The sequence below is a fragment of the Columba livia genome, chromosome 19 (genome assembly GCF_036013475.1).
Source record: "Columba livia isolate bColLiv1 breed racing homer chromosome 19, bColLiv1.pat.W.v2, whole genome shotgun sequence".
Classification (NCBI taxonomy): Eukaryota; Metazoa; Chordata; class Aves; order Columbiformes; family Columbidae; genus Columba; species Columba livia.
In genome coordinates, this window is record NC_088620.1 from 3,590,872 (window position 1) to 3,613,158 (window position 22,287).

The 22,287-nt window shown below is 47.4% G+C and overlaps 1 protein-coding gene across 6 annotated transcripts in view; it reads left to right on the plus strand.

Annotated features, from left to right (window-relative positions):
• The window catches only part of VAV2 (vav guanine nucleotide exchange factor 2), a 117,102-nt gene that overhangs the window by 24,619 nt on the left and 70,196 nt on the right, over positions 1-22,287 (plus strand). For all 6 annotated transcript variants that reach the window (XR_010467180.1, XM_065035683.1, XM_065035686.1 and 3 more), the window contains exon 2: positions 2,253-2,369. Coding sequence is in view for 5 of the 6 variants with exons in the window: in XM_065035683.1 (XP_064891755.1) it covers positions 2,253-2,369 (117 nt within the window). In the remaining variant the exon portion in view is untranslated. The remainder of the gene's footprint in view (positions 1-2,252; positions 2,370-22,287) is intronic.

Consider the following 22,287-nt stretch of genomic DNA (forward strand, 5'->3'; position numbering starts at 1 on the left):
CCTTTCTCACCTGGGCTGAGTTGAGATGGGGGCAGCTCAGCCCCATCTAAATCCATGGCAGAGCTGGGTTTTGCTCCCCATTAGAAATGCTGTCATGACAAGGTGTTCATTTACTCGGATGTGCGATCTCTCCACGATCCTTCAGAAACAAGGCGGTGTGAACATGGGGCTTTTCAGGAATTGGAACCACAAGTGTATTGTGCGGAGGGTTCAGGTTTTCACACCCATCAGGTGTCTTCCGCTTGGCTGAACATCGGTGTTGTGAAAGTCCGTCTTTCCTGAGCACTTCAGCCTTGGGACAGGCGGGAGGTGGGGAGCGAGCATCTTGTAATGACAGCTGTAACCTGTGTCATTAACTTTCAAACTGGAGGCTTAAAAGGATTTAAAACAAACACATGCTAGAAATTTGAAATGAATGAGACTGCAATGCAACAGCAAATGCACCCCTGCTGCAAGCAGCCGGTTTGCCCAGGGTGTAAATTCTTGCAGAGACTCAGAAGATAAAGTTATGAAATAACCCGTATTGGTGAGAGAGGTTGTAAAGCAATTCCAAAAAAACCCTCTCAGTCTAGACAGATTGTATTTATTGCAGTGTTTATGTGAGATAGAGGAATGCCCTAGAAAAACAGAATTGTTTTCAATTCTTGCCTCCAGCACTTGCTTGTCTAATGAGGAGGCTCTGATGTGATGGGAATGTCCTGTGCTGGGGGAGCTCTGCACAGAGGGGGCTGGAATGGGGGAGAAGGGTAAAAGGTTATTTATTATTGCTGTGTAGGTAAAATCAGCCTGTTGTCAATGAGGTGGTTTTGATAATCCCATCGCCACAAACCTCACACACAATCCCAAGTGCAACGATACCGACAAGCTGCATCGCGCTCATGTCTACGGAGATGCGATAACCCCAAAGGCGCTGCTTTGATTCTTCTAATTAAAAGAAAATTAAGCTATTTTGTTTGGCTTTGAACTCTCGGTGGCGTTTGCAAGCAGTGTTTTTGCATGGTGTTGATTTGGTGACAACTTGGGGAGCAGAGAGAGTGCCATGTGACAAAACCATGCTGACCAAAGCCCCCCAAGGCGGCCTGCATCCTGTGCCTGTTTGTCACCTGGGGATGAGTCAACCCTTTAATGTACTTATTCTAACATGTTTGTTATGTATTTGTGAGGAATTCGCTTGGGGGGGAAGTTTAAAAATACAGCAATAAATTGAAGGTATTTTGTAGAATAGCATGAGGATGCAGAAAGAAGTGAAATTAATTGGCTTGCTCAGCAGAGTCATCCTGATGGAGGATGTAGGTGATGCAGCTGCAAAAATGAAGCAGATTTTTGTTCTCATGTGAGCCCCTGTGCTGCCAGGCTTCACCATTGGAGCGAGACTGTCTGCAGTCCCCAGACTTCAAAATCCATGATGCTCGCAAACAAATAGCCAATTATTGCTATAGTCAAAGACAGGATTTTCTTGAAAGAGAAACATAACGTTGCTCTGCCGGCTGAGCTGTCTGAATAACTGAGGGTGGTCCCGAGAGGGGTGAGATTTCCGCCTCTTCGCATGGGCTAAGACTAAAGATGGGCAAAGCTTTGTGGAAACAGTCCCAGGGGTTGCCCTGGTTTTGGGAGATGGGATCTGGGCTGGAAAGGGGCTGATGTTCTGTGGGTCTGTTGGTGTTCTGGTGCCTGCAGCATCTGGGAGGTGTGAAGCTAAAGGAGCAAATGTTACTTGAATAATTTGTCAGTTGTTTCAGACCCCAAAGCAAAAACCCTGATCTTCCAGTGTCTCAATCTTTTATTTGGTCTGTGTTCATGTATGCGTGTGTATGGATGTACAGCAGTGTGTACAATAAATAACATAATGTACGTCCTTTCTGTAGGGAACCACATGGGATTGTGCTGGAAATGGTTAAAAGTCCAACACTGGGCTTCTGTAGAACATCAGTTGTAATTTATATTTGGCTTTGACCTTGAAAGGGAAACATCCTGGCTTAAGTTTTCCAGCCCTTCTGCAATGTTACCTTATGTGAAACTTGTTTTTCAAAAGGGCGTTTGTTTCTGGTGCGCAGCTGAGAACACAGGAGCCCTCACAGGGCACCAGGAGCCTGACATCTTCAGTAACAACAAATAAACCAATACACGGCTTCTCAGTGCAAGTTTCTAAGCCCCCGTTAACTCACCTCACGTGTGAATTTAACTCAGTAAATCTCGGTTAAAATGTGTGCCTGTTGTGCTCACTTTTTGCCTCCCTTTTTCTTTCCCCCCAGTTTCTCTGTTTGAAGAACATCCGAACCTTCCTGAAAGTGTGTCACGACAAATTTGGGTTAAGAAACAGCGATCTGTTTGATCCCTTTGACCTCTTCGATGTCCGGGATTTTGGAAAGGTAAGAGTTACTCCTGGGCTCCGGGGAAGCGATGGTGCTGGCGCTGGGTGGTTCCCCTGACTTGTGCTGCAGGTTTTGGACAAAAGTGTAAAGGTTTTGGGGTTTTCTGAGCATCTTTTGCACCCTTAACCCGCGCACTGGGTGCCTGTTCCCCCGTGCTCCTGGCAGCCTGAATATGGGATTGATTCTGCTGTGTCCTTAGCGAAGGATGATTAACCTTTTAGATTACAAAGCCTTTGGGATCAGCCTCTAAAGTACATAGGAAATGTCTTATTTTTTGGGGAAATCAAAGTATCTGTGTATCTATGTGTTCATAAGAGCTGTTGGATGATACTGTTGTTCTGATACCTTGACTTTTGATGTGAACAGCGTCATGGCTGTGCTGTTACTCTAATGGATACCGGGCTCAGGGAAGCTATTACCCAGGACAACTGCTATATTCTTTAGTGAAAAAGATGTTAAAAGATTTATTAAAGCTCTCTATTGTTTTACCTCTTTCGAGGTACCAGGCGTAAGCTGCTGGAAGGCATCTTCACTTCTGATTATCCAAAGAGTAGATTTTCACTGCTGATGGGGATATATTATTTGATATTTATTGCCTAATTTATTTCTGGGCTATTATCTGGAATGTGCAATCGCAGGGGCTTGTTTTATGAGTTTTTTTGATTTATGAAATACAAGGAGGCTTTTGTTGTTCTGGGAATATGAATGCACAGAAGGAACCTTTTGGGCTGAGGAAAGAACCACTGCTAATTAAAATGCTGCTTTATTGTCACGTTGTCTCTTGCTTTGTGCTGTTTCGAATTGCCTAAATAGAGCCTGGTGTTAAACACTGCTGGAACACATCAGCTGAACACGGTTTGGTTTCCTTTTTGGTCTGGTTAGGGAACAGCTCTTCCTTCCTCCTGTTCAGTTTTTGGGAGGACATTCAGGTTTGTGACTTGGGATGGGGAGTTGCTGTTCACTCTTACCTCGTGACAACTTAGGTTTTTAGGAGACTTTGGAAAGAAACTCATCAAAAACTTCCAAGAAATCCAAATTATTGCCTGGACTTTGCTTATTTTTGCGTGGATTGTCCTCCTCAAACAACCTAATGAGATGTGGGAGGCACAGATTCTGTACATGGAAATCTCACTGCTCTTTTCCCAATGCAGTTCTTTATCAGTTTGGTGGGAGTATCAGCTGTTGATCTGCACCACCCTCAGCCCCTGTCAAAACATCCCCATTGTCTTTGGCACCTTTTGTTCCCACGATACCCTCAGATCCGTGTTCAACAGCAGCAAAGCAAATAAACAGGGAAAAATCTGCTGTTGAACGTTGTGCCTTTCAGCTTTGAGTCACAGCCAGAGCAAGAGGAGTCTCCAATCCACATTCCCACTGGCCAAATGCAGACTTCACGCACCAAAAATTCTTCCTGAAGCTATTCATTCCTTAGATCAATAGCTTTTTTCAGTTATGAGACACGTACACCGTGTAGGAGACTTTTCTGGATGGAGCACAGTAGCAGTCGACCGTTTAATTGCATAGAAACCTTGGTGGAGTGGTGTTGGGTGTTTCCTTTCTGGATGCCACTTAAGTGATTATTTCTCTCCTCCAAACCAGAAGGCGGGTGAGACAGCAATTACTAATAGCCGCTGGTTTGCTGCAGTGCAGTTACTGAGTAGAAAGGCCGTGGCTTGTGCCTATGTGGTGCCAACCTATACGTAAAGGGCTGGTCACTTGGAATCTGCAGGGTCCTTTCTTAGTGGTAGAAAGACACGAGTGCTTTAGAAAAGGAAGGAAAATCAGATCCCTCAGTCTTGCCTTGACCATCTGTTATTTCCAGTGAGTTTTCCATTACTCCCTTTGGCTTCCAAGCTGGGATTTCATCAAGAAGGAGCTGGAGCGAGTGTGGTTGGGGGCTGCCGGAATCCAGGAACATGGGTTTTTATCCCTGGGTTTGCTACTTTAAGTGATAAGCTTGGGAGGTTCCTGTTTCCTTACTTGTCACCAGGAGAACAGCTGGTGAAATGGGATCGGGACCCATGTGGGCTTCTCCGGCCAAAATCCCCGTGGAGCCGCAAAGCTCCATCTCCGCTGTCGCGGGATGTCGGGTAATTGGCCAGCTCCGGCTTTTGCCAAACAGATGCGTCATGTTTCTTGTAATCTCGGTTGCAGTGTTTCCCAGTTACCCAAGGGAGTCGAAAGGCCGGTTTACATTGCTCCCAGCCAGTGTTTGCTTTTCTTTGTCCCCAATGTCCAGTTGTTAAGCAATCCTGCTGCGGTGGGACATGCTGTGTTTCATGACAGAGGTTTCCAAAAGTGACCTGAGATGCTGAGTTGATGTATTTCTAACCGGGCCCCGTTACGACACCTTAAAAGAATATATTGCGATATTGTTTTCTACAAGTTGGCGCTTTTTTTAGTCTTATCCCTTTAAAATCCATCATCACCAGTGAGCTTTGCAGAAATGTTTCTCTGTGGCTGTGTCTCGGCTGCAGGATGCAGAAGCAGCGCTCTGGGAAGAAAACCCCTCTTAATACTTATTTGGCCTTACTTAGAGTCTGATATTGCAGGGGTGAGCACTGGGCTCCTCTGCAGGGGTGCTGGGCAGCCTTTGCTAAAAAAGCTGCTGCTCATGTATGGTGTGCTGTTGCGTAGTACTTCATGCACATTTAATACCAGTAATGGTATGAAATGTAACTCTTATTGGACTTGCTAATTTATTGGCACCGACAATAATGAGATAAAATGTACATAAATATGGATTAAACTCTTTACCACTCTATTAGTCAGCACGATGGAAGCAAGGTTCATTAAAGGGAGTTACTCATTTTCAATAACTTGCAGTAATGTACTGGGGTTTTTTTTGAGAAATATAGTTCAAATATTCAGAAACCTGCGGAGCGTGCCATTTATTAGCCTCCCACTCCTCTCTGCTCTCCTGGTGTGTACTTAATTGTGCTGACTTGCTTTTGAAGTTCCTGCACTGTTTGAGAAAAGCTTTTGTTTGATAGGGGTCTGTCCTACCCTGACCCACAGATAAAAAAGGATGCTGTTCTAAAAACAAAAAAGGGAAGCGGCTCACGAGTCAGATGAAAAACGAGGAGGTATTGAGATTAATGTAGTGGTTTTTGTGCTTTTGGTTCTGGTCCAGTGGTTGGTGAGAACTGCACCAGCTCGAGCAGGGTCTGGATCAATCCTCCCTCTCAGTTAATTGACTCCACCAAGGTTCTCTGGCACATGTGCCTCGTGCGTGGCTGATGGGGGACTTGTACATGGCTCGTCCTGCACGTCTGAAGGTTCCAGCGGTACCATCAGAGTTAAAGTGATGTGTACTCTACATAAAACATTTGCATCTGCAGTATAATTTTTGGTGTCCCCTTCTTCAGGCTGATGGATCTGTGAAAACTGAGAGTTGGTGGTTTATTCTCTGCTGAGAATTCCCTTCCCTCCATCACCTCTAACTTCACGTACAAGTCAATATCCCTGCAGCAAGTACTTTAAAGGGTGCCTTTCTGACATGGTTTGGGCATATAAAGGGGATAAAGGGAGAGATTTATATTAAGTAATATAGGTAGGTGAAAATTGCATGGCTTTTGGATAAATGACTGCATTTTAGTACTGTAATGCATCGCATGCCAGAGCTGGTGGCTCTGCCTCGTGTCCCATTTGTTTTCAAATTCCCCGGAGGGCCGGGCAGCCGGACAGACCTTCCCGTATTGTTTTCCGCTGTGCCAGTTACTCAGATGGCTGCTACATGTTGGTTGGATGTGTGTCAAGAAAGGGATCCTATCGCAGATGAAAACGTCTCTAATTGCTGTATAACTCACACAGCGTGTATGCAGCGGGTGGAGTGGGAAGTGAGAAGAATTCCCCAAAAGAAGGGTGTGTGTGGTTGTTTTGTTTTGTTTCTTCAGTTCCCGAGGGAGCAGTGGAGTAACTGGCCTTCAAAGAGAGATGTGTGTATATGTGATTGCATGCGAGAAACAGGAACCCGCTGAGCCCCTTGCTGCAGGTCCTTGTTCAGGGCAGGCAGCTGGTGACATACCTGTGCAGGGACGTCACCACCTGCCAGTTGATAATTAACCCCCCTGTTGTTTGTAGGAGCTGTGGGTGATGTTTGGTCCCTTCCGTGCTGGCTGACGTGTTGCCCAGCTGGTGTCAGGGTCAGCCAGGATTTGTCCACCTGTGTTTTAAATGGCTTTGCTGGAATTGTACTGGAGACTTGGATACTGGGATGATGCTGCGAATAGCAAAGGCAGACTGGGACAGCGTGGGTTGGGATTGTTCCCATTTGCCAGTCTGAGGGTTCATTTGGGCTGGGGGCTGCTTGTCTCGCACTCTGTAGGTGCTGAGCTCTGTCTTGCCCGTGGTGCAGGTTGGTCTTGGGTGATGCTGTGGGACGTGGGCTGATTGTTAAAATAAGTAAATCCATCTTGGAAGCTCACTCTAGGATCTCAAAAGTCAGCTTAGGTTCTGTGATCAGGATTTTTGTCATAAAAACCTAAAATAAGGAGAAATGTATTGACTTTGAGGAGAAACTTCTTTACTTTGAGGGTGCCAAAGCACTGGAACAGGCTGCCCAGAGAGGTTGTAGAGGCTCCTTCTCTGGAGACATTCAAAACCCACCTGGACACATTCCTGTGCGATCTGCTCTGGTGACCCTGCGTTAGCAGGTGGGTTGGACTGGGTGATCTCCAGAGGTCCCTTCCAACCCCAACCGTTCTGTGATTCTGTTCCTGGGCATGGTGGGGACATGGGCTGTGGTTCAGGGGGCTGTGTTGGCAGGTGCAGTATCTCCAGCAGATGTTTTCAGCTGGAACGCTGAAGGCGGGTACAGGAAACAGTGATGCTGAACTTCCCTAAAACACGGGGCGAAAGAATGGCAGATCTCTGGGGCTAGTCAAGCGTGGACCGGGCGGTGCTTTCTGCTGCACGCAGGACTGTCCCCCATGTGGTGTTTGCTGTGAGGGATGTGGAAGGCACTGACACCTCTAGTAATGTACCTTGTTAGGCTCCAAATCCTGCTGCCCCCTCTGCCCAGCCGTGTTGTCCCTCCGGTACTAACCACAGCAGAATCTTTGACCCATGCTGTGGCATATTCTCTGTCTTTTTTCCCCTTCCTCTCTCCTCTACTTGCAAATCTGGTCTGTTTACAGATGTGCAGCTTCTCAGTGGAACTGAAAGAGCCAGAAATGTTCATTCTGGGAAGCTTTGCTTTTTCTTTTTTCTTTTCTTCCTTTCTTGGCTGCTTTCCGCAGTATTTTTCCAAGGGGTCACATTAAGGGGTATTATGTTTCAGATCAAGCAAGTATGGGCAGGAGCTTTTGTAACTCACGTAGTCTGGGTGGGAGAATTCTGCTGTTGGGCCTTAAACAGCAGTTGAAGTGTTTTAATGTGCAAGGAATCTGAGCTGTTGATCAGGACATGGATAAATGTATATCCTTAATGTGTATCAAATTGATTTTTCCTTTACCTTCTTGATTTGTCTGAGCTTTCCTTGTGGTAATTTTAGACAAAACTGGGAAGAGAAGGATTTTTTTTTTCCCCTTGAAATCCTGTGAGTGGTAAAGCATTTATCTGTCCATATTTCCAAGAAAAGGAGGGGGAAGAGTCCAAGCTCTCTTGGGTACCCCAGCAGATTTTTGCATATTGTTTGAAAAACGCCTGGTTTCATTTGAACCCCTTAAGATGTTTTTCCTTTGTTATTTTCCTTTATTATGGCATCAGGCATTTGAGACTTAATGATACAGGGAGCATCATTGTGACTGAAAGATGTCAACAGGCAGTCAGTCTTTGTCTTGGTGCTCAATTAGCACATCTGGCATCATTTGAGATTAACTGTTCAGTGTGCGTGTGCTTTGGGAAGGGAAGGAAATACATCCCAGGTAATATCACTTAAGGGAGTCTTAGAATAAAAGATTTTTTTTCTTTATTTTATAATGAGCTCTTATTTCTTCATTAAAATCCTCTGCAGATTTCTCAGCTTCTTGGAGCTGCAGTGTCTGATGATGGTGCTGTCCCACGGCCAAAAGCTTTGGTTACAAATAATAATTAACATTTCTTGAAACAGATTAACATGTGGGTGTAACTGCGGTTGAGAGGAACGGGCAAAAAGTGAAACCATCAGCCGGAAAATGCTGGCACTGCCAAACTCCACAAACGCCAGCGCTCAGGGTCATTCTGCACAACAGCTTCCCCATAAAACAGAAAGAATAATGGGAGGCGGGGGGAAAAGCTTCTGTAGGAAAGTGTGGTTCCTCTTGGGGCAGGGGAGAGCTGGTACAAGTTAGCACACTGAAATATTGCTGCTGAACACAAACATCCTGATGCCAAGAGGAGCCTGGTGTCCCCTGCTCCTTCTCCAGCCCATCCCAGGAGAAGGGGCCAGGGCTGGGGTGGGAATGGGCTTTGGGCAGCAAGCCTGGGACCCCACACGCTCCTGTCGAACCGATACTTTGCATTTGGGCAGTCGCTTATTGGAAAAGTTAATGTTTCACAGAAAATAAGCATTGCACAAGAAAAATGCGTTGAAACCTCCGCGTCTCAGCAGAGCGTGGTTTCGGTCCCTGTTTGCACTCTCGTCTCTCGGTCTCTCGTGAGTCTCCTGTGTTTCTAGAGAGTCCCTGTCACTGATGCTGTGACCAATGGGTCCTGTCCCCTTCAAGGACAGCTTTAGGAACTAGGGCTGCTCTTGCCTGGTGGTGGTGTGGAGGCTTCTCATCTCCCTCCCAGATGGGGGAAAGTTAAAGGGGAAAAAAAAAAAAAAAAATCTAAAAAGCATCTCAGACTATTTTGTTCCACTGGCTGTCAGAATGGGCTGTTTGTTTGTTCTTGGAGGGCTTCCAGATAGGGTGTTTTTCTTTTCTTTCAGAAAGGAAATATTCCTTCCAGTACTCCCCGTACACTTGAGGTTCCTCCCGGATGCCCACTGCGGGCTGGGCGCAGCATTGGTTTGCACACACAGACCCGGGATAGAGAGGACTGGAGAACTTGGTGAGGAATATCGCAGAGCGGCAGGGCTGTCCGTCTGTCTGCGCGCAGGGGCTGCAGATGGAGCCGGGAGGTGACACGGGTTCAGAGGGCTGGACTGCAGTGATGGTCAGGAGCAGTTTGCTTTGAATAGGATTTAAAAAGCATCTCTCTAAACAGCACAGGTGGGGCTGACCAAGATATCTCAAAACCATCCGTAAGGGTTGTGTAGTTATCTGAAGTATCAGTTTCCCTTTTTAAAGCGTGAGCGTTTCTCTTGGGCAAAGAAACCTTTGTATTTTGTGGCTCTTGCAGACCTTTCCGTGCCTGGGTACAGGCTGGGGGGGAGATGGGGCGACCGCGGGTGCGTAGCCCATGGCCGTTCCTGCGGTGGGACCGCGCTGCTCGCCCGTGGTGCCTCGCTGCTCCGCTTAATGAGCCTCAGATGGTGATGCTGCAGCTGGTTCATTTACGCTCTTGGTCTTAATGGTGTGCATGTAAGTGAGACATTCTCCTCTTTGACATCATTTTCTTCCTACTAATTATGTATTAAAGCGTAATCATGGTAGCAAGAAAGCAGCCTTAATGCACCCTGGGTAAAGCTAATGATGTGGACACACTGCACTTAGTTGCATTTGTCAAGGTTTCCTATTCCAGGCCTGTTGTGAGTAATTTTAGACATTTTTGAGCCAGCGTGGACTTTGCAGTCATTCCCTACTAATGAGTAAGGCTTGTGTGGGAGAGACTGATTGAGTTGTGGTGGAAATTTCTCTTGGCTAACAGATGGTGGGGATTTCACAGCCTGTTGCTTAAGTTTTGAAAAAGGTGGTTAATACTTCAGGGCAAGGAGTGATGTGCAGATGGGTTGGAAGTAACACTTAGATAGGAGCCAGCAGTTTGCATGTTCTTCTGGGGCTTGGGATGGTCCTGTTTCCAGCTCTCCTGCTCTTCCATTTGCCACCTCCAAGGTCCCCCTGACTTTGAGCAGCTCTGGAGCATCTGACATGGATCACACAAGGATCTCAATGCTGCACCGTGATGCCCAGTTGCTCTGCCAAGGGCTGAATCCTGAACACGATGGAGCAGTGAGGGTACCTTGCACAACGTATGGATTCTGTATTGTCTGAAGAGCTGCTGTAGACATGGCCCAAGGAGCAGCAGCTTGTCTGGGCCCTGCAGAGCAGTGACAGATCTGTCAACTGTGTTCCCAGCACTGCTGCCATCCCACATCCTTTCAGAGTCATCTTGTTGAAGGCAGTTGAATTACTCATACGAGTAGGGAGGCAGTTGCACAGATACTTGCATTGTACTGTCCTCGAAGATGCAGTGGATGTCACTTACAGAGTAATGGCTCTTGCACAGGAGTGCTTTTCTCTCTCTCTCTTGGTTTTGTGCATCTAACTTAAAATATACATATATCTGGAGAGGACTTATGCAAAAGTGGAATTTTTATTAAAAAAGAAAAAAAGCTTTGTAGCGTTTTCTCAAGGACAAAAAGATGAGAAAAGATCTTCTCCCACACACAGACCTTTTGGCGTTGGTGTTATGGGTGTTCTCTGAGAATTAAATCAGGGATGGGGATCCTGGGATGAGTTTGTGTGCAAGCACTGGGTGTGATATCAAGGGTGTCCCTGTGGCTCCCTGGTCTTTTCTGGGCACATGCAAAAGTCAAAGCAACTGGAGGTTGCACTGGAGGATTAATTTGACAGAAGAAAGCCAGGGTGCGAGCCAGCAGGCTCTGCAGCGTCGCTGTCTGCTGTCCCAGCCCCTTACCTGAGCCTGATGGGGTGCAACAGTTCTGCGATGGGAAAGAGAAACTCGGTCTTCCAAGCCAGTGGACTGTAAAGATTATTAAAAAAAAAAGGAATATATTTCTTTCATGTGGAAATAGTGCTTTAGTCCCTGTACGGAGGGATTTATCAAAAGGACGTCTGTGCTCCAGAAGCAGAGCTGAGATCACAGTTCACTGCAGATGTGAATTGAACTGGCTGAGTCCCACTTTGAGCAGATAGGAACAACCATTGTACAGCGCCAGCCTGTCTTGAACCCCACACGTCAGTTCTGCTCCCTGGCTGTCTTTGCAGAAGCTAGATTTGCACAGCAAATTCATTTTTCCTTAAAAATGAATTCTCTGGCTCCTGGGAATAGCACGGCAAAGCTGGCGGCAAGGGCCCTGCACAGGGGCACGTCAACGTGGGACGTGGGAGATCAGCAGCAAACTGAGTCCACCAGTTCCCTGGAGAGGTTGCTCCAGCAGCTGGGGAAATGTTAGAGATGGATCCACCAGCATGTAGGTCTGTTTGGTTTTGCTTTGCTTGTTAGCTGGGCTGTTTGATCCCATTATAGGAGAGATGCTGGATGGGAAGCTCATTTTAAGCATTTTCAGGTAATGCGACAGTTTGGGGTGCTGTGATTTTTGTAGACCCTAGGTGACAGCTTCTCTGTGGGAATCTGATTTTTGGGACCGAGTGCTCCATGGGATTAGACTTTTATGATGCCTCAGATTATGCACAAAGATTTATTAGTCGTTAGGAGAATCTGTAGCAGGATCTTGAATTGAATGTATTTGCCTGGAAGGAAAAACCCCATTGACCTTGGTGGTATTTTTGAGGTAGAGGAGGAAGGTGGGTTAGGGTCATTAGCCCATATTTGATCTAAATACAAAATTTTATTTAAAAACATGCATGCATAGAAAAATCTACAGTTGGGAAGTAGATGAACTTTGGGGTTAAATCCAGCCTGCAGGGAGCCATGTGAAGGACTCTTGCCTTGAGGCCTCACTTGACTCCGTTTGTTTGCTCAACCCCTTTCCTCCATCAGCCAAGTCCTAGTGTGTGCGCTGCCTCCCGCCCTCCCCCTCGCCTTTTTTCGTAATATTGTTCTAATTACTGGAGTGTGAAGAATTGACTCTTAAAATGCCTCTTGGCAAATTCCATTTGTGCATTGATTTCCCCTCGCTGCAGTCTCACCATTAGTGCTGGCTACGTTCAGCCCATCCTTGGATCCAAATTTCTGCACCCTTCTCTGGCAAACCGGGACATGCTAGTTATCGCGTTGGTTGGAGGTCATAAATGTCAACGGGAGATGGAAAAAGGGAAGAAAATGAGGGCTTTGGAGGAGGATGAAGGGTTAACATATGTCTGCTGGGGTCCTGCTGGTGTGTGTTTTCACAGCGCTGCTTCTCCTGATGAGCTGCCAGATGTAATTTTTTGGGGTGGCCTTTTAGCCTTGCAGAGATCCCTGCGGCAATGCAGCCATTGAAGTTTACTGGGTGAGCTGGGACAGCCAGGGATGGCTGTGGGTACAAGGCGCTGAGAGCAGCAGCTCGACTGGTAGCTCAGGGAAGGGCTTGCAGGAGGGTTGTAGGGCTGAGGATTTTTTGTTTGGGGGGTTTGAGCTCTTAACCCTGCTTGGAATGGGGATGTTTGTGGTCATACTTTGCATGTGGTCATGGTCTTTCCTTTCTCAGGGTGGCTGTCCCTTGAGGAAGGGGTTTGTTGTCTCTGCCTGGACCTTCTGCTCCCCAGCTGGTTCCTGGGCTTGCAGCCCTCCCGTGTCCATCTCCCCAGGCTCTGCTGGTACATTGTGCTGGACCAAACCAGGACGGCAGTGCCTGCGGTCATCTGTTGGTGTCGCAGAGAGTGCAGGGCGTATGGCTGATGTGCTCTTAAAGTGGGATATTTCTTTAAAAAACAATGACGATACATGGTTGTTTTTAGAGGCTTTGTTTTAAATGAGTAGGGAGCACTTGAATAATGCTTCTGGCTTTTTCTGCAGTTGCAAGGGGCTAGACACTTGAAAAATAAAACTGGAAGCTCAGTTAGCAAGTAATTGCAAGGTTCCCAGGACTGAGGCTTTAAGAAGAGTGCCAAAGAGGAGGTTTTCTTCATAACGTTAGAGACTGGGCAGCTTTGTACCATGTCCTGATCCCAGAGCACTTGCGGTACGTCCAAGCAGCAGACTCGTGCTGTGAAATTACAGGTTCCTTCTGTCTGGGTTTCCCTTGCCCCTCTGTTTGCAGCCTGGGAGCTGGACTGGCAGGTCCTGGGGAGGTGGTTTTCCCCAGGGGTGCGTTGTGGGTTGTGCTGAGGACCTGGGGACTGGGCTGGCCTGAAGCACCGGTGGCTTTGGCTGCCATGGAGTCTCCTTGTTTATCATAAAACCTCCCAGGAATCCTCCCTGCAGGACAGACTATGGGCTGCAGGGGTGTCTGGCTGGATCCCAGTTGACTTTGTTGGAGAACCTGAGCAGCAGAGAACCAAAACTAATCCCAACAGCTCTGCAATGCTGGTGTTGTGGCTGTCAGCTCCTGCATGGAGCCAGGCTGGGCTGGAGAGGACAGTTGTGGTGTGATGGAGTCCCTGTCCTCTGTGCTCCTTGGCGGGGGACCTGGCGGAGGTCATCCCCTCTGCAGATGTGCTGGGGCTCACCAGGGCTGTGGGCAGCTTCCCCCACCTCTACAGCCATTTTCTGGCACATAAAAGGGTTTAACTGCCCCTTGCCTGAGTGCTTGGCACACCCCAGGGCTTCTTCTAATGTGCCTCTTCTTGGTCAATGGCTCACAGTGGAGCAGTTATCCTTCAGAGGAGCAACAGAGCCTGAACCTTCAACACCTTCTCACACTGTGTTGGCAGATAATCAGTTTTAACCTTGATAGGGGGGAGAATTTGACAAGCAAGGCAAGGTGAAGAAAACCTGCCCTGAATTAGACTGAGGAGAAACTGGCTGAGGACACACCAGGGGTGGATGGCCCATGGTCAGTGCTCAGCATTGGGTTTCTTGTTTTCAGTGTCAGGGACCTTCCAAATGCAGGCACAGGGCAGTGCCAAAGGCCCTGGAGGGAGGTGACCGGAGCTACAGCCCCTGGGGCTGGCAGGTGGTGTGGCTGGGAAAAGGCCTTTTTAGAAAGAGTTATACTGTGCTGGTCCTGGGAGCTGTTGGAGTCTAAGTTGCGATTCCTCACACCACAATCTGCAACAGGCTCTTCTGTTCACACTCTATGTTACAGGGATGTAAAGCAGCCAAAAAACATTTAATTTCAAGTGCTTTGCTCCTCCCAGATAATTCCGCAGCTCTGTCTTGCCACAGAAAGGCTTGTAAAGAGGTAGCGATCGATTAAAATTAGTCGCAGCAAGTTCCCGTTAGTACAAGCTGTCTGAAGGATGAGCAGATCTTCAGATTCTTGTGGTTTTGCTCTGTTCTATTTCTAGCTCCATTAAGTCCATTTTTGCCCTGTTCTCTTCTGAAACATAAATGAATAAATGCCTTAACAGGGGCACACTTAAAGAAAAATGAAGCATGACTATATAAATGAGGGACCCAACTACAAGAAAGGTCGGAGAGGCGACATTACCCAGTAGTGTTCGTTAAGGAAGAGTATCAGGGTGTAATTTAGCTTCCTGGTTTACCCGTGTGTTTAGTAAAGCTGGTTGGAGGAGCCATGGAGAGAGATAAGAGATGCAAAATACGTAGAAGGAAACTTTCCTTTCCCATGTGTTTGCATTCTGGGCAATAGAGCAGGTGAAGTGGAAGAGGGATTTTGATACTGATGACTATCTGTGGTGTGCTTGGTATTTTGGAAAACAAAATATTCCGTTCTTGTGGGGAGAAGGAGGGAGCTGAACGACGGCTGTTTGCAGCGTGACCCTCGTGATGCTTCTGTTTGCAGAAGGCAGGGCTGTTGGCTTTTCTGCTCCTTGGCACACGCTGAGCAAACCCGCACCAAAGGGTTTGCACAGTGCAGAAAGGTTGGTCGCCCTGTGCGATGTGGAGCCTGACCTGAAATTTGATGTTCATGTGCTGACGCTGGGTGCAGAAAACTACCAGGGGCTGCTCCGTGGGGCTGGGAAGGAGTTTCCCATGGGGATGTTGGGTGAAAAAGTGCTTTTCAGGGCTTCGCTGTGCACGTGGATCCTTTGACACCAGCATGTTTTTGCCTGTCTGTGCCTAAAGCTTTCCAGGTATCCACGCAAGCGTGGAAATGCATCCAAATGATGTCAAGAAGAAATGGCAGTATAGAGAAATCCCTCTTTATGGCAGGAACCAAGTGAACAGGGATTTATCTTGCAGATTAACTGGGCTATTCTTCTCGGTTTACTTTTCCTGCCATGAAATTCAGTTCCCTGAACCAAAGAGGTTGCTCTACAGGTCTGCACCATCTTGGGGAGGTGCAATAATAAAACCACTTAAATTCTCCTTTGTATTTTGGAGGGACAGTGGTAATTCCCCTGGTGCCAGGGCTTATTTTGCTTTGTTAATACCTGGGTTTGAACAGTTTCCTTTCTTCTTTCCTTGCTTAGGGCTGCACTTTCAGAAAGCTCTTTTCTCGAGAAGATGTAGCATGTGCACACACCATGTGAAGTCAACAGGGGCTGAACTTCAAAGTGAAGCATGTGAATAAATATTATCCTGACTTGAGGCTACTATTTATTCTTTTTCTTCTGAAACAAAACAAATTCGTACGTGCCTTCTTGAGACTTGGAATTAATCTTTTTTTCTAAAACCACCATGGTGATGGCAGCACTATAGTGTTTACTCTGCTTTGCTCAGATGGTGACCTTGGCTGCCTCTTTTAGTTGTATAGGTTTTACTATTTTGCAGCCATCTTTTAGTATTATGGGGGAGAAATACTGTAGCCAGGGCCAAAATCCTTTGCTCTTGTGTGGTTTCCATGGGTCACCAAGGGGCCGGACCCCAGGGTGAGGGGGGAGCCCAGGAAGATGCTATGAACCCAAACCTGGACCTTGCAGTATCAGGAGGGTGTTTGGTTCAGGGTCTGGGAGCGGAATGTGGGTTTTGCCAGGTCTGAGTCATTTGCTGTGGGATTTGCTCCCTGGAAATCCCTGCAACAGAAAAGTCCTTGTGTCCCAGTTGTCCAAAAGTCATAAATTTAGGTCCAGCTAGCTGGGCTTTGTAAGGCTTGATGTGCAAAAGGTGTTGAGCGCTTGTCCTCTGAAAATCAGTGTGGTTTCCTGCTGCCTCAAACCATGCGACCAAATCTACACAGTTTTCAGGTGATTTCCAGCTCTGTTGTGCAGGCAAGAGCTGAGGTTTTGCTGTGTTATCACTGTCCCAGGTGCATCTTGCTGTCTGATTCAACTCTCCTCCGCAGCTCCACGCAGGGATAGCCTTCGTGCATAGAAAATAATAAAATAGAATTATGCCATCAAATGTTTTATGTATGAGGAGGCATGGGCTGTCAATAATCCTCTATGTTTTTTAATGCGAACTCTCTCAGTGTTTCTGCTGGTGGCTGATGACACCAATTAATTTTATTGTTTGGAAATAATCTTCCGCGGTGTGTGATTTGCACGGCCCCAGCCTTATGCCTTCTAATGATTTCTCTATTACTTTCACTGCTGCCAATAAGCTGAAGATGCCTTTCAAGTGGAAAGGGAAACATGACCTAATACCACGGATAAAACATTAGCAAGAGCAAATTAAATCCCGGTTAGCAGTGTTAGGACCCCAGCCGCTAAAGACAGAAGAGCTGCTGGAGCATCTCAATGAGCTGCACGTGCATCTGGATGCACAGGAGTGTGGAGCGGTAACTATTGGAACAGCTTTAAACTTAACACAGAATCAGTGTTTTTGTCCTTTCCTGCTCCAGCTGGCTGTTCCCTGGTCAAAAAAAAGGGTTGACCCTGATAGATTAGATTTGTGTGTCTCCGTGTGTGCTAGAAATGCTGTGGGTGGGCTCACCCAGCTGTAACAGCGGTTGTGCTTTGCTTTTGTTCCTACTAGCAGGTGCCCTAAAAACAAGGTTTATTTGCAAGATTTCCAGTGCAAACTGGGGTTAATGACTTGGGTACACATCACCTGCAAGTTCTCCTTTGCAATGCATGAGCACCAGCAAGCGTGATTCAAGGGGCTGGGAGAGGAGCTGTGGTCATCAGCCCCATTCAGGGTGAAGAACAGAGCTTTTTAGTAACGGCATTGTAGAAATATTCAGATAAATCCTGATCAGGCACTGCTGCACTTGCACACAGCCACGAGTAACCTCATGGAGGGCAATGAGCTTCACTGGCTGCTCTGAATCTGTCCCAAAATCAAGGAAATAAGATTAAAATTATGATAAGGTCACATGAAATTGGCCGTCTCCAGCCTTTGGAAAGAGTCTGTTGGTGTGGTGTGGCTGTCGGCACAGTCGCAGCCGGGCTGGGTTTCTCCATCCATTTCCTTCCGAGAGGAAGGGATGTTCCTGTAATGCATGAAAATATCACCACATCAATATTGTCGAAGTGAAGCAAGAAGTGGTTGTGACCAAAATATTTATGCGTAGATTTATGTAAATATACAAATATTTATTGCTTTAATGTTTTAGTTGCTGTGAAGTTTCGTGATTTCTGTGTAGAAATATGAAGCAAAAGAGTTGGTAATCAAGGAGATGGACTTGGGGGCTGATGGATGGAGAGGGATGAGGGGCTGAAAGGCCAGCAAAGAGCTGGGAGGTTGGACCTGGGGAAGCGCTGGGGCTGTGCTGACTGCAGGGTTACACCTGCACTTAAACCTTCTGTAGCATTTCCCTTGCAAAGCGATGCCCAGGCTGCTTCATCTCCCCTCGGAGAGCTGCCTTTGGACTTCTTTGTGGTCTTTGAAACGGTGATAAAATGCTTATGGTCAGATCAAAGTCTGAGCAGGAGATTTCTGCTGGGCTCGGGTTTCTTTGCGCTGGGCTCGGGTTTGCAGAATGAAGTCAAGTCCTCCCAGAGGGCAAGTACGAGCATGAAGCCACTTAAAACTCTGACTTCACAGGGGACATTACAGAAACTCAGTGTCGGCTCTTTTCTGAGCCACAAACAAACTGAAAATTCAATTTGTATTTTTCCTTTGCTTTAAAAAGCAGCAAAACTTCTCAAAGAAATCTGTTGTCAGCAAAAGCAAAAAACTCAAAAAGAGCAAAAACCACCCAAACCCCCAACATGCTTGAACAGTCACTGGTGCTGCCCACTGGTTGCATCTTTATGGCCAGAGCGAACCCAAAGCGGCGGAGCGGGCTGGGACGCCTTCTCCTCCATCGCTGTGCAGGGAACACACCAGCTCTGCTTCATCATTAGTAGTTTTCCAGCCTGCTTCTGCTGGGAGAACAAAGAGGACATTGAGATCGGGTCCATGTTGCACAGCAGTGGCTGAGAAAAGCCTGAGCCTTGTGCCTGCTCCAGATCATCTCCAGTTATCGAGCCAGAGCTGAGCCTCCCGCCCTGGCGCCCTCCTCCTCTACATAAGAACTACTTTAGACCCAGGATTAGGGGTAAACAGTGTTGTAGTATTACGGTGACATTTTTCCCCGTGATGCTTGCTTTTCTTCTCTCTCCCTTACGGACTCTAATCTTCCCACATTACAAGAAGTGAGGAGTAATGGAGCGATTGGCCTTTTTAAATATGTATGAACTTCTCGGGAAAGGCAGAGAAATGAGGAGCAACGAAGACAGATAACAGATGCGAGATGGTCTCACAACAGTGTCATTTGACATGTGTGAGGGTTTTTTTATTTTCCCGGTGTCCTAAGTCATTTTTCATAGGCAAAGCATAATGTTTCTGTTCTTTTTGTGTGTAGATTATTATTATTTTTAAGAAGATGACTGTATCTGGGACGCAGCTGTGATTATATCACAGAAAGCTGATGGTGCAGTTCCTACCTCTGGCTTGCTGGGTTTTTGCTGCTGGCAAACAAAGATGTTTTCTGGCTCTTGTCAGGGTCAATCTGGATGGTGCCTCAGCCAAACGGGCTCTGTGGGATGCAGTGATTTTTGTGACAGACCTGCACATATATATTTTCTGCACATATATATTTATTGTGATGGTCAGGTTGAATGGAGAGTCAAATGGGTCTGTCCCATCTCCATCACCTTTGTCCCTCCAGCTGAACGCTGTGGGCAGATGCTCCGAGTTGCTTCCATTTGTGATTCGCATCACTGGTAAATGACTTTGTCTTATTCCCGAATGCTGGTGTAATCAGCAGATGTGTGGATTAACTGTGTCAGGATCTGTCCCCGGCATGGACCACATCGTGCACTCCCAGCAAAGCATCTTTCTCACTGTCACAGCAGTGCTGGCAGCCAGTGGGTTACAGCAGGGCAAAACGCTGCTGGCAGCTTGGTGTTTTCATCTTATTCATTTATGCATTCTCCCAAACAAACTGTTAACTGGAAACACTCCTAGTTGTGGCTAAAATGCACCTAATCATTTTGTCTGAAAAGTAAATTTTTGAGAAGATTAATTATTTTCACATTGTGTGGTTTTTCTTCATTTAAAAACAAAATTATGTTTAATCTGTGGTTATTTTGTTCCGAGGCCTGATCCACTTGGCATTGGGAACTGTACAGAGGGGAACAGCAAGAGCAAACCTGGCTGGGGTCACCCTCTCCTTCCCTCCCGCTGTGCAGCCATCGCATCCCCCCAAAATGAATTATTCAGGGTATGTTCACAGCGCAGCGAGGACGCCCCTTGCAGCCAAATATCTGCCGGGAAGGTCACACAAATGCGGTGACACCCACTTTTTAAAAGCCCTTTGATTTCTCAGCATGCCGTTGCCCTGTGCGAGCGAAGATCACTCATGAAGGGAAGAGTTATGCTGCGGGCAGTGAATTTCTTGCTCGCTGTGGGCATCTCCATGCCCATGTTTGCAGGATTTAGGTGTTCTGGTGTTTAGGTGCATGTTGGGAATGCATGGGCTGTAACAGCCCCTGGTGCTGGGGGTGATTCCTGGTAGCCAGGTGGGTGTTTTGGGGCTTTGGTCACTGTGAGAGGTGCTAAAGGAGGGGTGCTGGTGGCAGAGATGAGCGAGTGGAGTTGTGCTGTGATGTCCGTGGGGATTCACTGTCTCGTGGAGCATCCCAGCTCCTCTAGAAGGGCTAAACCTGATTCCCTGCAAGATACCTGCACATCTAACATAAGTTTGTCACCGTCATACAAGTCATGTGCATTGATTTTATTTTTGCTGGAGAAGGGAAGCTGGTGAGGGTAGGAGCTTGGGAAAAGAGGAAAACCAGCGGGGATGCGAGAGGATTTGCTTTCAGGGAAAACACTCGTTAGAATAGAAAATAATTACCCAGATGTAAAGGCGCGTGATGTTCCCTGGCGCTGTGTGATGCTCCTGCCGCCCATTTGTACGGTGATTGTGTCTGTTACGGGAGCAAGGTTGGCGCTCAAACATATATTTGGTTTATTTGGTTTCTTCAGGCTTTGGACTGTAGAAAACGTGATGATAATTGGCTGTCAGCTGCCTCGCGTGGCCCAGGGATCGATACGGCTCCGTGCGGGGGTTCATCCTGTGGTTTGTGCTTTTTCCAGAAAGACTTGGGGAGAAAAGATGCCATTGAAAGAAAATTACTGCATTGCCTATTGACTGAAAACAAAAGTCTTTTGTCCTGTCAATCATTTGGAGGCTTTATCTCGTCAATCACGAGGAAGATGTCTCCTTTTCACTGCTGCCAGACTTTGCATACACCTGGTTTCTCCTTCATTCAAACAAACAGATGTTGGGGGTGGTATCTTTTTAATTAAAAAAAAAATATTGTATCAGTATTCAGACTTGAAAGTACTAATGCAAGTCAGCGTGTGCCCTCCTGTCCCGTAGCTGAACCTAGGTGATGTATCAGGCTCTCAAGCAGCGCCGCACGGAGAAGTGTCCTCAGTTTTCCTTCCCCTCTCTACACACATGGGTGTGTTATATTGAATTCCTTGTGTTTGTGATACTTTGTTATGTACATACTATAAAAAGTCTCTGTGTATTTAGGTGTATTGTACTCCACTAGATTAGGTTTGATAAGGTTTGTATGTGCTAACTGACCCGGCTTTATTAGCGGCGGCTGCAGGAGGAGGAGATGCAAAGTCTTGGGGGATCTGCTGTTTCTCACTCCTGCACCCTGAGCTCCCTGCAGCTGGTGTGTCCCCAACACAGCAATGCACCCATAAAACCAGGTGAGGTTGGGGTGCAGGGGCTTGTGTGTTGATGCCTTTGCCAAATTTTGGAAGCCCAGGCGTGGAGGCAGCAGGAGCAGTGAGCATCACATCTCACCACTTGCGCTGCATTTCGTGGATGCTTTCGATCTGGAACTAAAGTGCGGCGTAAAGTTTATTTCCCAAACACGAGCTCTGTGGTAATTAATTCATTGCAGGTCCTGGACACGGCTCTATTTCAACAGCACAAGGATGATGTGTCTGATGTTTCATGTTGAGCTGACCCCAGGGCTGTTCCTCGGAGGAGCCCTTTGCTCCCCTGCCCTCGCTGCTCCTCCGGCGCCGGTGATGCCAGGGCACCGCGAGCCTTGTCACCAGCACCGCCGGCTGGGGCAGAACTCACGGCTGGTTCTGTGGCCTGTGGTGGCGTCAGGAAGGAGGGAAGAGGCTGCGGTTTTGTCCCAGGAGGAAACCGCAGAAACACTGTGCGTGCCGGGGTGTTTGCAGCACCCGGATGAAGCAGCTTTGGTCACTTCGCAGCAGCCTCCTGAGCAAGATTTGCCGTAACCCTGTTTGTTGGCTGAGTGTTGTGGTGTGTTTTTTATCTTTGGTGGGTTTTGTTGTATTCACAAGAGCGGAAGATGTTTTCCCTTTCCACTTCCTTTCCCTTTCACAAGGCGGTTTCCCTCCCCGTGCTGCTCCAGATGGGCGTTGGACAGGAGCAAATGTGCTGCCGAAAGTCCAAAAGCCCATTCGTGTGTCCAGAAGTCCGAAAGTCCATCAGTCAGCGTGTGGCTGTGTGCACGGTGCGGAGCACAGCCCAGGTGATGGAAACCAGGCACCAAGCACCTCAAATACACATTTGGGCTTCGTAGAAACACTGGCATGCTGCTGCCTTTCCTCCAACCAGGGGAACTTGTTCTGCTCGAGCTGGAGGCTCAGTTAAGCTCCAGTACTTTGGGTCATCTCATGTCAGCAGCACTGCTGGAGCCACCAACCCCTTGGCACTGCTCCAGAGTGATGAGAGGTCCCCAGTTCCCCACCCTGCGTGACCGCGGGGCTG